We start from the raw sequence: 16,834 nt of genomic DNA, 5'->3' as shown, positions 1-16,834 counted from the left end.
GTAATTTACCTCATGCCTTTGAAGTTTTTGTACATCGTTATTCTTAGGAAACGACGCTTTATACGTAGATGACGAAGAAACTCACAATATACAACTAGCATTAAACCTTTTATAATATGGGTTGTTTCAAAGAGTTTTGTAGTGTTTCGAATGAATTACGAACACAATAGATAAGATTTAAATGATAAAACCAGATAACTTTTCAATCAATAATTAATTCCACACATTAGTTTAACGGCGTCATTGAGTGTGATTCGTATTTAAAAATGGGAGGGTTATTTATTTTTATTTTGCTATTCAGTTATATGTCACTCGAAGCTAATTCACAATGCACGATAGCTCAAACGTGCATTACTGACTTGTCCCAGGCAGACTGTAGGGAGGGTGAAGTGCTTGTGTCCAATTCTAGTATACATGGATGTTGTCCGAGCTGTCAACCATCTTCTGGTAAGCCACAATAACATTGGGATATCGTTATTTGTCGATAATCTAATTTCATATTGCAATTAATATTGCACAATATACTACGAATGTTTATCGTTATGTTTATTATAATCATCAAATTAATTTCCATCATTTTCTATTACTTCCAACAATTAAATTAATTAGAAATTTTAAACCAAATATAAAGAATAGTCACAAAGTTTTGCGGCGGAATATCTTATAAAATAAAAATCTCGTGTCACAATGTTAGTTACCGTACTCCTCCGAAACGGCTTTACCGATTTTCACCAAATTTTATATGCATATTCAATAGGTCTGAGAATCGGCTACCGTCTATTTTTCATACCCCTAAGTGATAAGGGTTGTACACCCTTAACATTTTTTTATTTATATGACAACACAACGTTTACCTGGTCAGCTAGTAATTCATAAATTGGTTAATGTTTTGATATAATACTTTGCATAGAGTACAATGCACGTCAAATGTAAACGCACAAGTTTATTCTATAAAGCCCATAAGGCAAAAATGCATTAGTTGATACGGTACGGTAGCGCTGAAATCATTAAACCGGCAGGGTGTCAGGGCGTACAATGTTTTTGTACCACTGCATTCGCTACTTTCGGTAGAGCACAGGGGTAGAAAACTTTTTTTATTCGTAAAGAAGTGACATTATGTTAACCTATTATTAAGTAAAACATGGAATAAGTAATACATAGAAAAAAAAACAAATTGTTTTCATCACATAAAATCTCTGTCAAATCTAGTTAATACCAAGTAGCTAAAATATTTTTCTGACGAGCTCTACATTGAGGAAAAATTAATATAGATTTTTTCAAAATATTTTTATGTGTCTATCTTATATGATTTATTATATAAAACGGTAGATACAGATTGTATGTGTCGAGCCGCTAGTTCCCGACCCCTGCCCGAGCGCGTCGTGGGCCGTGGGGTGGTTTACCCCTACGTGCACTATTTTTGTAAACGTGACGACATGCAATACCAATAAGTGGCGTGTTACGAACAAAACTCCATAATATTACGTAGAGGACTTTATTCTTTACTAAGGCTGAATTGAAACCAACGAGTAAATTGAGTAAGACTATTTAAGTTAAAATATAAACTTAACGTGTACCTACCTATAACATAATAAGAGTTACAGTAAATCTTGTATTTCGCAAACTACAAATGAAACCGTTCCAATCACATCCGTGCAAAAATGTATTATTGTCGATATGAAGGCAAAAAACGTTATCGATCAATTGCAATTATATGTTTCATGAGGAAATGAAAACTATCGCAGTTGGTCGGACGGACGTGTGAGCATGTCGAAATAATTAGGGTTCGTTGTGAAGAGAAACTCAGAAATGCAAACAGAAGCACAATCAAGAAAAGCGCCTGCAGCGCTGTGGAGCGCTCTTTGTGTTGAAAAGGGTGTATGGTTCAACTGCGCTTTACATAAACTATGATGACTGACATTGTTGGTGTGAGACGTTTTGAGTTTTACAATGAAATATCCGACATGGAAATCTTTTGTGAATTACAATTAAAATTATTATGACAATAGTTATGAAAGCCCTACAATCTGTGTAGACTTTTGAACCGCCACAATTGAACCATGAAAAGTACTACCACCCTTTGTGTTTCTACAACTAAAGTTTCGCTTAGTCTGTGCGCAATATAGGAAGTGGAAAGAGCTTATGTTCTTTCTTATAATTTAGGCATGTCATGAGCAAATTTTACACGGTGTGCCATTTGATTATGATGAAAGTATTAGTGGCCAACCCAATCGATCCGTCTATCAAAACTCAAAAGTTATCAAATCGTTTGAAAAGCTTCAAACGCAATGAATAGTAGATATAACAACCGTTTGCTTAAAATTATCTTCCTTAATACTTGTCAATAACGAAGTAATTTAAGAACTAACTGGATAGTGGACACGCCTTTTATATCTTTAACCGCAATATTCTACGCCAAGCCAAGAAAATTAAGAATACTTGCATACATTTACAAGCACATGAAACATTCCTAATTTCCTAGGAATATACTTGTTATCAGTGTTACAACAATACTTGAAATATTAAAAGTTATTAACACAAAAACCTTTAACAGGTATTGATGACGAAACATGTAAACCGCCAGCCAATTGCCTGCCGGACGGACGGTACGCGCCGGTGCAATGCAAAGGCGATTTATTCACTGGAAGGTATGTAGTACCTATTCATAGTTCGCAAATTGGGGTTGGGATAAAATTCCATTTCAATTCATCGGCATTTATTTCTTGTGTTATTTTTATAATATAGAAGAATTAAACGGTTTTGCAGTCGATTTGCTGGTAACTAGCCTCTGCGCAGTGGACATTTGTAATCATCCTCAGATAAGATTTGAGTCTTACCTTAAGTCGGCCACAATTAAGTTATTGCAGAGCAACAGCGACGTTATATATTCATGCCAATATTAAGCAAAAATAGGTGGCGGTAGCATCACCACATGTAACTACGACGATTTCTATCTTTTTACATTTATGTATAATTTTCCTTAACACCAAACAAAGCTTGGTTGATGGCAGATAATTTATCATGACTTTATTAATATAAAATACATAATATACAATATAAAAAATATCATACACAAATGTTGCGCTCTATACCTAAGCATCTATAACTAGATTTCTAAAATGTTAAATTGTAAATGAGCGCATAAGCATACAGAAATGCAACTGTACTCCTATTCTATTGACATTACTTGTTTACATACCACAGGTGTTTCTGCTCGGATGAAAATGGAAGGCGAATATTTGGACAAATGTGGCGGAGCGAGGCGACAGAGATGACTTGCGGTAAGCTACGCACAGAATATACATTTCATTCAAATAGGATGCAAATAGGACCACCTGAGAGCCAGCCATGCTACGTTCTTGCTTTGTTAGGAACATATTGAGTTGTATCAAAAGCCAATACGGAATAACATCGGAGCTAGCGGTGGAAATCTGTTTGAAGGTACAATTTCAATAAATATTGAGATATATATGTAGATTGCAAATAGACATTTAAATAAAAAATAACATCAAAATTTACGAGATGCCAATGTACATCATGATGATTACAAAAGTCACATTTGTCAAGATAGATGATAATAATATTATGCTATAAGTACACTTCACCACAGATAAAACAAACTCCATTTCTTGGAAAGAAATTCTTTGCATAGTATGAGGTTCGCGTCATTACTTTTTAAATCAAAATATATTTTATTAATAATCAATTATGACCTGTTAAGCTGATTATTATGATGAATTAGATTATACCCGTTTAGAAATAAGTAACAATAACATTCTTTAACAATCTTATCCGACTTTAAAAAGAAAGTCTACATCGTCTATTGATTATGGTCTATTGATTGTAATCGTCTATTGATTATAGTCTTCGATCACTAATCAGAACTAGATACACAATCAGCGACAAAAAACGGAGCGACGAAAAGACCACCAAATAGACATTTGGGTGCACAAACCTGTCAAAGTGATAGCTTATGACAGCTAGCTTATGTCGTAAAAATTTATTGCTTTTGGAAAGCAGTTTTTAACACCTTTAAATAATAGTGATAAGGTTGATTTTGCATTAATTTTAGATTCTGACGCTTAGAATTTTATAAACACGTTTGACGCCACTTTTAAAGTTCATTTTTGTATGGGATTGTGTATCTAGTTCTTATTTGTGATCGAAGATTATAGTCAATAAAAAACATGATTAACATTAAAAGACTTAATTAGATAGACGTTTTACACGCAGTTTGATTACTTTACTATAATTTGAAAAAGAAAGTCAAAATTTGCACCTATAGACGATTCGAACAGTCTTTTATACACATAAAGTTAATATTGCCTATAACTCTTTTATGGCATGGGTCTCTCAGGCCAATTAGGGGTGGCCACAAGCGTCCTCCTCCACGGTTCTCCAACTCGGACTGGTCGAGGAAGGATATTTACAGACACTCACAATGTTTTAATGACTGCAATTTTATCAAAACAATCGGGACCGACGGCTCCACTTAGACGTATTCTCTGAAGCGCATGAAATACCACGGTCACCCATCGAACTGCTGACCATGCCCGATTTCAACTATTGTATGTCGGTAACAATATCAGCACAAGTCGCTAGGCATTGCGCGCTTAGTGAGATATATGTTTTAATAATGACTTAATCCTTTTAGCATGCAGCCGCAGAAGACACGAAATGGAAGCAGCTGGAAACACTCTGGTAACGTTGCACTGCGCAACAAACGGGAACTATGAGCCACTCCAGTGCAACAACGGAATGTGTTGGTGTGCGCAGCCGAGAACTGGCCAACCCACTATAGCGCCAGTGCCAGAGGAAGATATGAATTTGTTGCCTTGTTGTAAGTACCTACTCTCTTTATTTTATTTTTTTATAATATATATGAGTAGCAGACGAGCATGCAGTCCACCTGATGGTAAGTGGTCACTGCTGCCCATGGACATCTCTAATCAAACCCAGATAGGATTAGATATTCCTCCCTGAGGTCTGCTACAGATGCGCCGCTACCCCTGAGGACTAAGCAGGAACGCCTCGGAAAAGTATGTCTCCCTTACCACACCTTTCAAATCAGAACACAGCAGCGCTTAAAATTGCTGTTATGAAGCAGAAATAGGCGTGGCAGTGGTGCCGCCGGAGTCGAATCACAATGGGTTTACCACTTTAAATTGAACCTTTACCTTCAAGTATCATATACACTCTTACACTTACACATACATACATACACATACATACACTTAGGTTCGACTCCGGCGGCACCACAGCCACACCTATTTCTACCTAATAACAGCAGTGTTAAGCGCTGCTGTGTTCCGGTTTGAAGGGTGTGGTAAGGGAGACAGACTTTTCCGAGGCGTTCCAGCTTAGTCCTCAGGGGTAGCGGCGCATCTGTGGCCAACCTCAGGTAGGAATATCTAATCCTATCTGGGGTTGATTACAGATGTCCATGGGCGGCAGTAGCCACTTACCATCAGGTGGACTGCACGCTCGTCTGCTACTCGTATAAAAACACTCGATCAATAGTAGAAAATTTCTTAATTCGTACTTGAAGGGTCACCAACATATCGATTTCTAGCCAGTAATAGCGGTCTTTTAAGCGCTGTTGCGTTTTAAAGCCATGGTATGGGAGAGACAGAAATGCATCTATAGCGAATGTGACCAGTACATAGTAGGACGTCAACTCTATCTGAGGTCAATTAGTAATGTCATTGGACGGCTATGGCCACTTTACATCAGGCGCATTGCATGTTCGTTTGCCTCTTAAAATGTATCTTTAAAAATTGTACTTGTTTCCAAAGTTTACAAACTTTAAGAATTCTTTATGGATTTCGCAGCGACGACTCGGCCGCACCTACAACACTGCTGTTTTTGCAATAATAGGAAGGCTATGGTAGACCTACTTATATGTTATACCAACTTCAGCAGTCATAAGTAGGGTAGGATCTTATTTAATTGAAAAAAAAAATGACAAGTGTAATCCGGTCTATTGCATGCAATTATAATTATGAATAAAACGGTAATCTCTACATAATTATGCAGTACTTACGCTGGCCCGTAACTAATATAATATTAATAACCCTTTAAAATTCATTAAACATTCACAAAGATCAAACGAGTCAACGTAACACAATTTTGTCAGATCATTTCAATTCCACGACCGCAGTTTAATTACCTGTTAACTGTTAATATTTTCATGAATAATTTTGACACGTTTCCTAGAATAACGAATGATAAATTTGTTATTATGGAACAAAATATGCTGATATGATGGATTAACCACAAATAAAAATAAGTCTGTTATAATTCGAATTCAAAATTACTATTTTGCTGTTTGTACTGTAGGTATGTATGTACTAGTATGTTACTGCAAAAAACAAAAAATCCAGGACTATTGTCTCGTTAGCTTTTATTGGAAGGAAGTACGAACAGGATGCACACAATAGCATCCATACTGATTTCCAGACAACCAACGACAATCAGGTCCATATGATGTAATAGTTCAAATTCACTACCAAGAGAATTCCCTATAATGTCTATTATCAACCTTTAATTTTTTTTTAATAACAATATTCAACAAGTAAAGTAGAAAATATAACTGCATTAATAATGTTCACGTATTGTATTACTGCCAATTACTTGCAAGTTTCTTTAGGGTCACATTTAACATCAAGAGACCATAAATCATTTGTGAAATAATATAAATAACAAAGTTTTTCCAATACAATAAGTATCAAACAATAAACGGTTCTGAAATGGACCAATTTCCTTATTGACATAATTGGGTTAGGGTTCCCGTATATCATCCTACCGCAAGCATCACTCTACCCCCAATCAATATGATTTACTTTTAATTTATGTATTTTTATTTTATATCAGACAGAACAACAATAATCGGCAATCAATATCTAAGGAAATGCGAGAGTGTCGTCCACGCCATGGCGTTACTACACAAGGAGCAGTCTGACCACGGCACCAGATTCTTGGGCAACCCTGTCACTTTCTGCGACTACGATGGAAGTTACGGCCCCTTCCAAATTATAAACGGCATGTAAGGATATTTCACGTATCTATTTAGGCTAATTTTAAAAAGGCAGACGAACTATCAGTGAGTATAATATAATCGCTTAATATACTTCAATTTATTGAAGTTTAGGTCCCGATTCGAATCCGTAGGATTCGAATTTATGACATCAGAAAACTGGTAAAACTTTTGTTTTATTGGGTAGTTAACTTACTACCCATACCATACCACCCATACCCATACTACCCATACTAACGTATCGCGTAATTTAGTATTGCATAATAAGTTAGTATCGCGTAAGTTAGTATTGCAATTTTTTGTACAAGATCAGCAAAGAAGTTTCTGCTGTATGCTGGCTTTATTTTAGGCGAAACCAGCACTTTATCTTAGGAATTAATACAAGTTTAGTGTAAAATAAAACAAATATTATATATGTATATTATTAATATCAATGTCACTATAAAATGTATTTCTTCGTTCTAACACAATTAATACTTTATCAGAGCCTACTGCACCGACCGAGCTGGAGAAATCCTGGGATCATGGCAAGTAATGGCAAGCGAAATGGGCAGAATGAATTGCAGTAAGTGTGTCACCCAAACAAATAAACTTTAACTGAAAACATTGCATCAATTGAAAGCAGTATTCTACATACTGATGCCGACGAAAACAATGAACTAATTTAAAGCAACGTGGGTGAAACCACGATCAAAAAGCTATTAACCTTATTTGCAACAGGAATCGAGCGAACATTTAGTGAGCACGGACGAAAATAAATGTATGTTGTTATCCGTCAATTCACGTATGTTAGTGCAAATTGTAAACATGCGGAAGCCGAATAGTACCGTTAGCACATACGAGTACGTATGGGGTAAAACTATGGCGACCGGCTAGTGGCCGTGACCCTGTAGGGCTCATTCAAACGCTCATAGCGTGACAGATGCCACACTAGATTTAATAAAACATTAACTTTTACCAGCCATTAAGTGGAAAACACGAGTAACATAAACAATATTTTATTCACAAGAAAAACGTCATCGATAAATAGTTATGAGATAAGATTAACGATAAGTAGACCGGGGAAAAGTAGGTGAAAGATAGTGTGCATAGCAGAAATTAAATTTACATGGCTGGCTGCATGGTAGTGTAGAGATCGACTCTAATATATATCACTGATGTGTATGGACTAGGATTTGGATATCGTTGTGTTGAGTTTAGATTTAGGTCGATATTTTTTTAATTCATATTTATCCTTGTTTGCATACTACTTTCTACTATAACACCTTGGATGTTGATCCCATTTGCTATTAGTGCAGATTATAACGTAGCATACTGAAGGACCCATTGAAAACTTACGCTGTATTATTGCACATTGTTAATCTAGAACAATATTTGCAATCTACTTTAGGTTGGGGATTCACAACCGAATGTACGGCCATTTCATTCTAAAAATTAAGGAAAGTCACATTCTCATGAGAACAATACATTGGCGCAAGAATGGTATTATTTTTATGGTTGCTAAAGGCCTTTTGTTCTATCGAAACACGTTTACAAGGTGGTTTGAAAGCGATAGAACCCACTGTGGTTCGACTCCGGCGGCGCCACCACCACACCTATTTCTGCCTTATATCAGTTAAACGCTACTGTATTTTGGTTTGAAGGGTGTGGTAAGAGATACATACTTATTCGAATCGTTTCAACTTAGTCCTCAGGGATAGCGGCACATCGGTGGCCTACCAAAGGTAGGAATATCTTATCTTATCTGGGGTTGATTACAGATGTCCATGGGCGGCAGTAGCCACTTACCATCAGGTGGACTGCATACTCGTCTGCTACTCGTATATTATAAAGAAATCGTCATTATTTTGCCAGATTGCGCACGTGACACTAATATGTACTTCCCGGAGCGAGGGATGACTGTGACGGAGCTTTGTCTCGCGAACGGCAACTACCAGCCTAATCAGAAGGCGGGCGACGTTTACTACTGTGTGGACACCGACGGCTACCCCATCGAGCTGCTCGACGCCTGGCCCGAGGACAACTGTGCTAGCCACGCTTAACTACAAACCAGCGAGCTTATATTTAGAAAGTGTGACTTTAAATTGACATTATCTATATCATTATTTTATTCCCTTTTAAAATAAATGAAGTTACTTACATTAAAAAAAAAAATTGCTAAATTAGTGACCCTAAACTTATTTTTTTAACGATAGGCAAGGTTATACACAATCAAAATCACTAAAGTAAAATGTTCAAACTGTTCCTAAAACTAGTAACAAAACTTTTATTTCTCTAAAGCATTAGTGAGAGGTTATTCTTAAAACGTCAATTTGCATGTTGCATTATCAAAATCAAATGTAAAAAAAACGATAAAATGCACGTGAATGTGGTATTTATATGAAAATGGAATATGTATTTAATTTTATATGACTAATTGCACTTCCACGATATAAAATGTGATTGTAAGTGTCGTCATAAAGGAATTGTGTATCGGCACACAACGACAATTTAGCGTAGCGAAATCGATTTACAATTTAAAATAAAAGTAATCAAAGTCAAGTATAATTATTATTTAGAATATTATTTTCAGACACTCATAATATCTTTAGGCTATTTAGAGATATCTTTGTTAAATGTATTCTTGAATGATGTAAATAAGGTAAAAAGAGCAATTCGACTCAATTGGTCCATTCAATAGTATGTTACATAATTAAATTATATTATTATTTACATAATTAAATTATAAAATATTTTTCCGTTAGTTAGAAATACCGATTACAAAGGCATGTGTAGGTATATTAATAAGGCATTACAAATTAATATAAAATAATAATGGACCGTCTTGCAGTCTTTGGTCTTTGTATATTTCAGGAAGAGTATTTATAAATAACACCTAGCAACTGTAGCAAGGTAAACTGTGTTCTCAATTTTTCGACTACGTGTCAATGAAACAATTTAAGTACAATACAATACTTATATTACGAACGTCGTGATCCGCATCAATGAAACAACCACAATACAGATTGCATCAACAACTGTTAACTGCATACGTACTTCACAAATGGGAGCTCGGTGTGTGGCGCAAGCGTCGCGCAACGCGTGTCACCCGACGCCGCGCGGCCGGCCGCTCGCCGCGCGCGTTCGCCCATCTGGAACAAGCGGTTCGGGTTACCAGCGCCCGGAGACCAGTGCCACATGAGTTAGTGTTGGCCCCTCGGAGTCGTTGCAAAGCATGGAGCGGGCCTACTGAAGTGCGAACAATGGGCAGGTGGGAACACTAACACTATGCGGTGTATGGGCGGACAGTCATACTCCAAGTTCAAGTGGTGCGTTGTAGCTAAAATCGATGTTATGTAATAATTTAGTTGTTATTTGTAAATATAAAAATTATCCTGATATGTACTTTGAACATAAGTAAAATGTAACTTTTCACATTTTAACCAGTTTTAAAAAGTTATTAGTACATCTGCGTCCGGTTTGGATTGTACCAAGATATTGGCCGTATGGACGCACACTAGTAGGATTCTATACTAATTATTACTCTAAGGTTGGTCCAGTTACCGAATTAAACAAACATACAGTATCTGCATGTTGTTCACTGCTGTGTAACAAGGGGACAACAGCCCCAAATCTACCCATACGTAGGTAATCTGCTATCAATACATCTGTCTTACACAAGAGCCCAAGTTGATATGGCAGAAATATGGGCCCCACTGTCTACAGTGACACGATAGATATACATATGTATTATGTACCAATCTGCGTTTTTGGTTAATTAATTCAAATTAATAGATTAAGTCAGGCCAACAAAATTTCTTATTTGCATTTGTAAACAAAATTATAAATGAAAAAACAAAATATTGTACTTTTGCATTACGGTTGTTATTTTTAGTACGATAGGACTATTTTGTCAAACTCACGGATCCTTTATAATTTTCTTCATCGTAACGAGCATATATGTCTAGCAAGTTATAATTATTGGTAGGAAAGTAAAACTTTGTTATATGACTATTAGCTATATGTGTTAAGGTATTGTTGACATATAAATAATCATAATAATACAATCCGTGTAACAGTTCCCCTGCGTACAACGTAGCCGGTGCCGTTGTGACCGCGCCTCACTGCTACTGGCCACACAAGGTCGCTTGCACTTTTGTTATATTTAGACGCAACTAGCTTTCGCTCTTGCTTGTACCAATCAATTGCCTTTTACCGCTCACCACCTTGACAATTGACCATAATACAACTGGTAACAAATTATAACTACTTATTTCATTGACGGTCCAAATTCTACTTCCTTTATTTATGTTTAGTTGCAAGATGGGTACTTTAAGTCGCTTCTTGAATTTACAGGATTACAGGATTTTCTCCGGAATATGAATTTGCTGAGCATTATTTTGTCTTTTGTCTCTTGAAACAATTCCCTGCATTTAAAATTAAGGGAACGAAAGTGTTCTTCCGTTCATCGACAATCAGATTTTTTTATAGGAGTAGCAGACGAGCAGCAGTCCACCTGATGGTAAGTGGCTACTGCCGCCTATGGACATCTGTAATCAACCTCAAATAGGATTAGATATTCCTACCTGAAATCGGCCACAGATGCGCCGCTACCCCTGAGGACTAAGCTGGAACGCCTCAAAAAAGTATGTATCCCTTACCACACCCTTCAAAACGGAACACAGCAGCGCCTAACACTGCTGTTATTAGGCAGAAATAGGTGTGGCGGTGGTGCCGCCGGTTTCGAACCACAAAGGATTCTACCACCTTTTTTCTAGTATATTCGCAGTAAAAATACAATTAAATAATTAGCTTACACGACAGCATTACGAAAACATTTTATCACATATTTTACAATTTCTGGATTCCCCATTTCCCGAATGAAACATTAAATAATACGAAAAAGATAAAATAGAACTGTTTAAATACTTTTAAAACGAGCCGTGTCATTATATTATGGAGAACTAGAAGCAACTTTTAATTTAAACTTGTAAAACTTTCCATATTTGCCGAGCACTGGAATATTGAAGAGTGATTCAAAACAGCCAACGAGAATTTGCTTTTCTTTAATATAGAAAACAGTTTTTTAGCAGTACCAGTGACTATTAATATATTTAAATTTTCAATCTATACAAATAAATAAAATTGTCTGTTTTTAATGTGAAAATAAAGGCTTTTTACTAATTGCATATGAAAATATATAAGGTTCTCGTAACAATATCTGTAGATAATGATTAAAATTTGTATGTCTATTATCTCTTTGGTCCGGTTTATTACCGAAACGGTTGAACCGATTTCGACGGGACTTTTAATGGTAGTTAGCTGATGTTTTAAGGTGTAATTAGCCTTACTAAGCTATAAGCTCTTTTAGGAAAGAAAATTAGGGTTCCGAACAAAAAATAAAACTCATGAAACATCCGTAGATTTTACACTTTGAACCGATCGTGGAATCGCGGGCCACAGCTCGTTTTAACGCCTCCTAAGAGAATTCAATAATGGGATAATTTTAAATTGGTAAAATTCGTGATCCTACTCCAGAAGCGCACCACCGCTGCAACGATGTACCTATGTTTTACAAGAACAATTTTGAGCTATGCCGTCTTTTAAGGGGTTGGTAAGCATGAGGCTCATTCGATAGAGATATCCACAGGCAGCAGTGGCTACTTACCACCAGATGGACTGTGGGCTCGTTTGCCCACTCAATGTTATACAAAAAATGTACATATCTGCTATAAAAATTCTTTAAAAATTATGATAACGTTCGAATTGTGGCGAACTTCAATATACGTTTAGTCAAATTTTCTATGGTCAAATTTGAAACACGAGATGAAAACCTATTTAATTGCAACGTGTATAGTGTAATCTTTATTCTATTAACACAGTTAAAATCCCGAAGATATAAGTGCGAAATACGTGGTGATACGTGATGAATGTCTATGAATCAAGTATAATTGCCAGTTACATGATGTATTGTTATTTTGCACGCAAAACTACCGAACTTCACACCGCTCCACACTTAATATTTTCCATCTCTATAATATGCGTGAAATATCTTTCTGCTTTCTCTAAAAATAAACTTTCGAACTTAGCACTTCAAAGGGGTTTTATCTGCAAAAGTCAATTTGTCATATTATATTCAAAATAGTGTTAAGTAAAATAAGAGCACCGTTTAGCGAAGAAAAATGCATAGCTAACTGATGCAAATATTTGCTTACGATTAAATGTATGATGCTAATTTGATAACGAGATTGTTAAGATTTATTTAAATATGATTACATATTTCGTAATGTTTCTACATAACTTTAAAAACTCTACTACTTATTTGCACGATACCAAAAAATATTTTTGCAAGTAAGGTCTAATTTAGTCTGAATACAGTAGCATTCCTATGAATGCCTATGAATTGATACTGGCAAATCTATACGAATTAAATGAGCAATTAGAAATAATCAGAAGATCTGTTATATAAAAATAATAGCACATAACAAGACGGCGGAGTTACTCAGACAGCTACCTTAATTAATTACTTCGTAATAGTATTAGATCCGTAGGCACATCTGCCAAATTTTCCTATTATTTATTAATTATTTAATGAAACAAGATCAGATATGATATCACGTCTTCTATCGCCACCGCGGCATATCAAACATTATGACACGTAGAAGCAACGATAAAATAGTCGTCGTCGACGATAAAAATCACGTTTTTCATACGTTGCAGAAATTTCACATCGGCTTTCATTGATATTTTAAGACCATCATATTAATATATTTTACTCCATTTCACACTAGTACCTAAATCGCAAACCTTGCCTTTTTTACGGAATTATGCAAGGAAATAGGCAATTTTTTTTTATTTTTAGCTATTTTTTCACAAAGAAATATATATATATATATATATATATATATGTAACCCAAAAATAACAAATGTATCATATTCATAACAATGTTTATATGTGCTTTTTTTAATTTTTGATGATTATGTTTTGAAGAAACATGAAAGGACCGCTATCTTAACTATTAATACTCATACTTAATTCTTTTCTTTATCAAGTCTCCTTACATCTGAAGAATTGCAAGAAGACTACAAGAGGTTTCAGTTAGCCCTTCCAAATACTAGCTTTCGTCATTATCTGCACCAACATCTGTCTTACCATGGTTAGATACACGAACTCTCTAATAAGTAATATTTTTTGTAAGAATAGCAAAGAACACTGCATGTATGTACATTCTAGTTCGTTATACTCGTAATTATGCTTCAAAATATGTATATGAGGGCCTGATCAAAATACTGATAATTGTGAGATCAAGTGAGACCGATATCTAGTGCTATAGTGAGACAATATTGAGATGATGGTAATGATACTGATATTCTTAATCCAAATCGGAATGTACCTAATCGCGTTCGGAACCGGAAATGTAACCAAACCGGATAGATTTCTAATCCGTCCAACACATTTCGCCGTGTAGGTATTATTGTTATACGCAAACACAGAATGCGTTGAATCTCGACTGTTTACAGGTTTAATCGATACGAATTGAAATGCGATAATCCTGACCCTAATTGGGCTAAATAAATATTTAAAGACAAATTGCGGTCAAGCGGTAAATTTCAATTTTGACTTTTACATTTATAGCGTCCTCGTCATTGTGATTTTCACGCAAGATACAAGGATTTCATTATTACAAGGATTATATAGAATGAATGTTGTACAAAAAGGTGTCTGTGTCGCACGGAGAGAATCATGAAATAAAATTAGTAACAAGAAATTAAATGCTTCTTGTCCCTATCATTAAATTCAGGTAGCTTAACGAGGCTAATCATCGCCTGCTAATCTCTAGTTTTTTATAAATAAAAGCCATAATAATAGTCAAGAAGCCGCCAGCAACACCTACGTGTTATCGGACAGCACAATGTGGAGCTTACGAGTATAATAATCGAGGGCACTCGATGCAGGGTAGATCGGGAGGGTGCGCGCCTTCGCCACTTGGACACGTCACGCCTGCTTTTGACAGCGCGACCCAACATTGGCTCTCGTCGGAGGTCTCATTAATTTACCGTTGAAACAACAGAACGAGGAAAGTTTTAATTCTCGTGTGATACACGCGACTTTTAAAAACATACATGCACTTGACACCACTAGTAAAATGTCGGCCGCCTAAAAAAAGATTTCTTTAAGACGGTTAGGAGACCAATGCATTGTTTTTGTTCTACTTATTTACGTACACGTTTTTGTACTTTAAACATAATGTTTATCTTATTAGAAATAACATGTTAGATTTTGATAACGCTGTTTATGTTTTGTTAAGATTATGCCATATTTAACACACAACAAATTTTCTAAATTTCAATTCAATTGAGAAACTGCCTGAAATTCTTTGAAATTATATTGATTTAAATTATTTAAAACAATCACAAAGCGTTACATTCTTCAACTATACTAACAATGGATTTATCATAACAAATGTGAGTAAATAAACATGTTTCAATATAAGATTGTTATCCACAAAGTGTTCAAACATGACTCCTTTTTAATACATAAAGTTTAAAGTAATAGAATTTCTATGGTTCAACAGCTAATACCACACCCATTTCTGTCTTACAGTGTTAACTATGTGATTTCTAGAACTATTTTTGAATTTTGTAACATGGAGTTAAATGTCCACAATTGGCTTGTAGTTCCCTTTTTTATAAGACTGATGTCGCAAACGATCATGCAGTCTGCCTGATTGTGAGTATTCAGTACCGCCATGAACATTTGCGACACATTCCATATAGAAAAAAGATTATATCTGAAACTGATAAATGTGTTATCACCCTCAAGGACTAAGAGGATTGTCTCTATGTATTTGACCAGCATCAACATTCATCCACTAAAACGCAAGAACTATTTCATGGTAGATATAGGTGTGACAGTGGTACCTCCACAATTGAACTCTACTGTTTCTTTCACCTTTTGTTAAGTGATCAAAGCTGGTGCAAATGTAGCCGACTTCAAATATAAAGCTGGGCATAAAAGGACCACAACCCCTGAAGACTAATAATGTCATTAAACTGAAAATTAAGGTTGAACACAAAAGTTGAAGTTTTACAATTTAAATCATGATTAATTCAGGTGACCCTGATTCAATATGGCAAGACATAATTCGCTGAAATTTGTGCCAATTTGAACCAACTAACCTTTTAAGATGATCAAGCAGTTAATAGGATTATGGTTTAGCTGATGTTATGACAATGTAGTTACATTTTTACTCAGTGAAGGTCACATTACAGTCTAACCACCTTCAATACTGACCATTATTCTTAAATTATAATTTAAAATTTCATGTGCATTTATATTTAGAAATGGCATGAGGTATTGACTATTTATAGCTCTTTTCAACTATTGTTTTGTTTACTTAAACATGAATTATTTCTGTTAGAAAATTTACGGTTCGAAATAACAACTTCTACAATTATACATTGTTCAATAAAATCTTATTAGTAAAAAATAGCTCGGCTAAATTTTTAATTGTTAACACTGCTATTACAACATATAATGTAAAACAAGTTAAATATTATAATTATGTCTCAAACAGTATTTAAGAAATGTAGCATAGCATATATATTTATATAAGGATTAAAAGAGTGTGCTAAGGTTTTCTGATATGCAACAAATACAAATACCCATTCACACATCACATTAGACCCCCTGCAGTGGTCAAGTATTAATGTATTGATATATTTATTATTGGTTTATTAAACATAACATTTATTTGAATTGTTGCATAAAAAAGAAAGTGTAATTTTCGTGTATTTCAGTTAATAACAAAAATTATT

At 35.2% G+C, this 16,834-nt stretch overlaps 2 protein-coding genes across 9 annotated transcripts in view; one reads left to right on the top strand and one right to left on the bottom strand.

Moving 5' to 3' along the window:
- Spn (protein phosphatase 1 regulatory subunit spinophilin) overlaps positions 1–16,834 on the bottom strand; it is a 42,191-nt gene that overhangs the window by 24,198 nt on the left and 1,159 nt on the right. For 6 of the 8 annotated variants that reach the window (XM_073091526.1, XM_073091531.1, XM_073091527.1 and 3 more), the window contains exon 1: positions 3,336–3,543. The exons of 1 other annotated variant lie outside the window; for it this stretch is intronic. In XM_073091526.1, coding sequence (XP_072947627.1) covers positions 3,336–3,377 — 42 coding nt within the window. In that variant the 5' untranslated portion in view covers positions 3,378–3,543. Of the gene's footprint in view, positions 1–3,335; positions 3,544–10,072; positions 10,168–16,834 lie in introns of those variants that run through there. One more of the 8 variants, XM_073091533.1, reaches the window with a different exon arrangement.
- Positions 289–9,177, top strand: LOC140756117 (thyroglobulin). The gene is made up of 7 exons (XM_073091541.1): positions 289–457; positions 2,553–2,648; positions 3,205–3,281; positions 4,655–4,840; positions 6,874–7,045; positions 7,522–7,601; positions 8,891–9,177. Exons 1-7 carry the CDS (start codon positions 306–308, stop codon positions 9,076–9,078), a joined length of 951 nt encoding a protein of 316 aa, XP_072947642.1. The 5' UTR covers positions 289–305; the 3' UTR covers positions 9,079–9,177.

Source organism: Epargyreus clarus, unplaced genomic scaffold, assembly GCF_041222505.1.
Source record: "Epargyreus clarus isolate Ecla_fem2 unplaced genomic scaffold, WU_Ecla_fem_2.2 ptg000034l, whole genome shotgun sequence".
NCBI classification, from domain to species: domain Eukaryota; kingdom Metazoa; phylum Arthropoda; class Insecta; order Lepidoptera; family Hesperiidae; genus Epargyreus; species Epargyreus clarus.
Note: the sequence above shows the minus strand (reverse complement) of the source record. Positions and strands in the feature narration are given on the sequence as shown.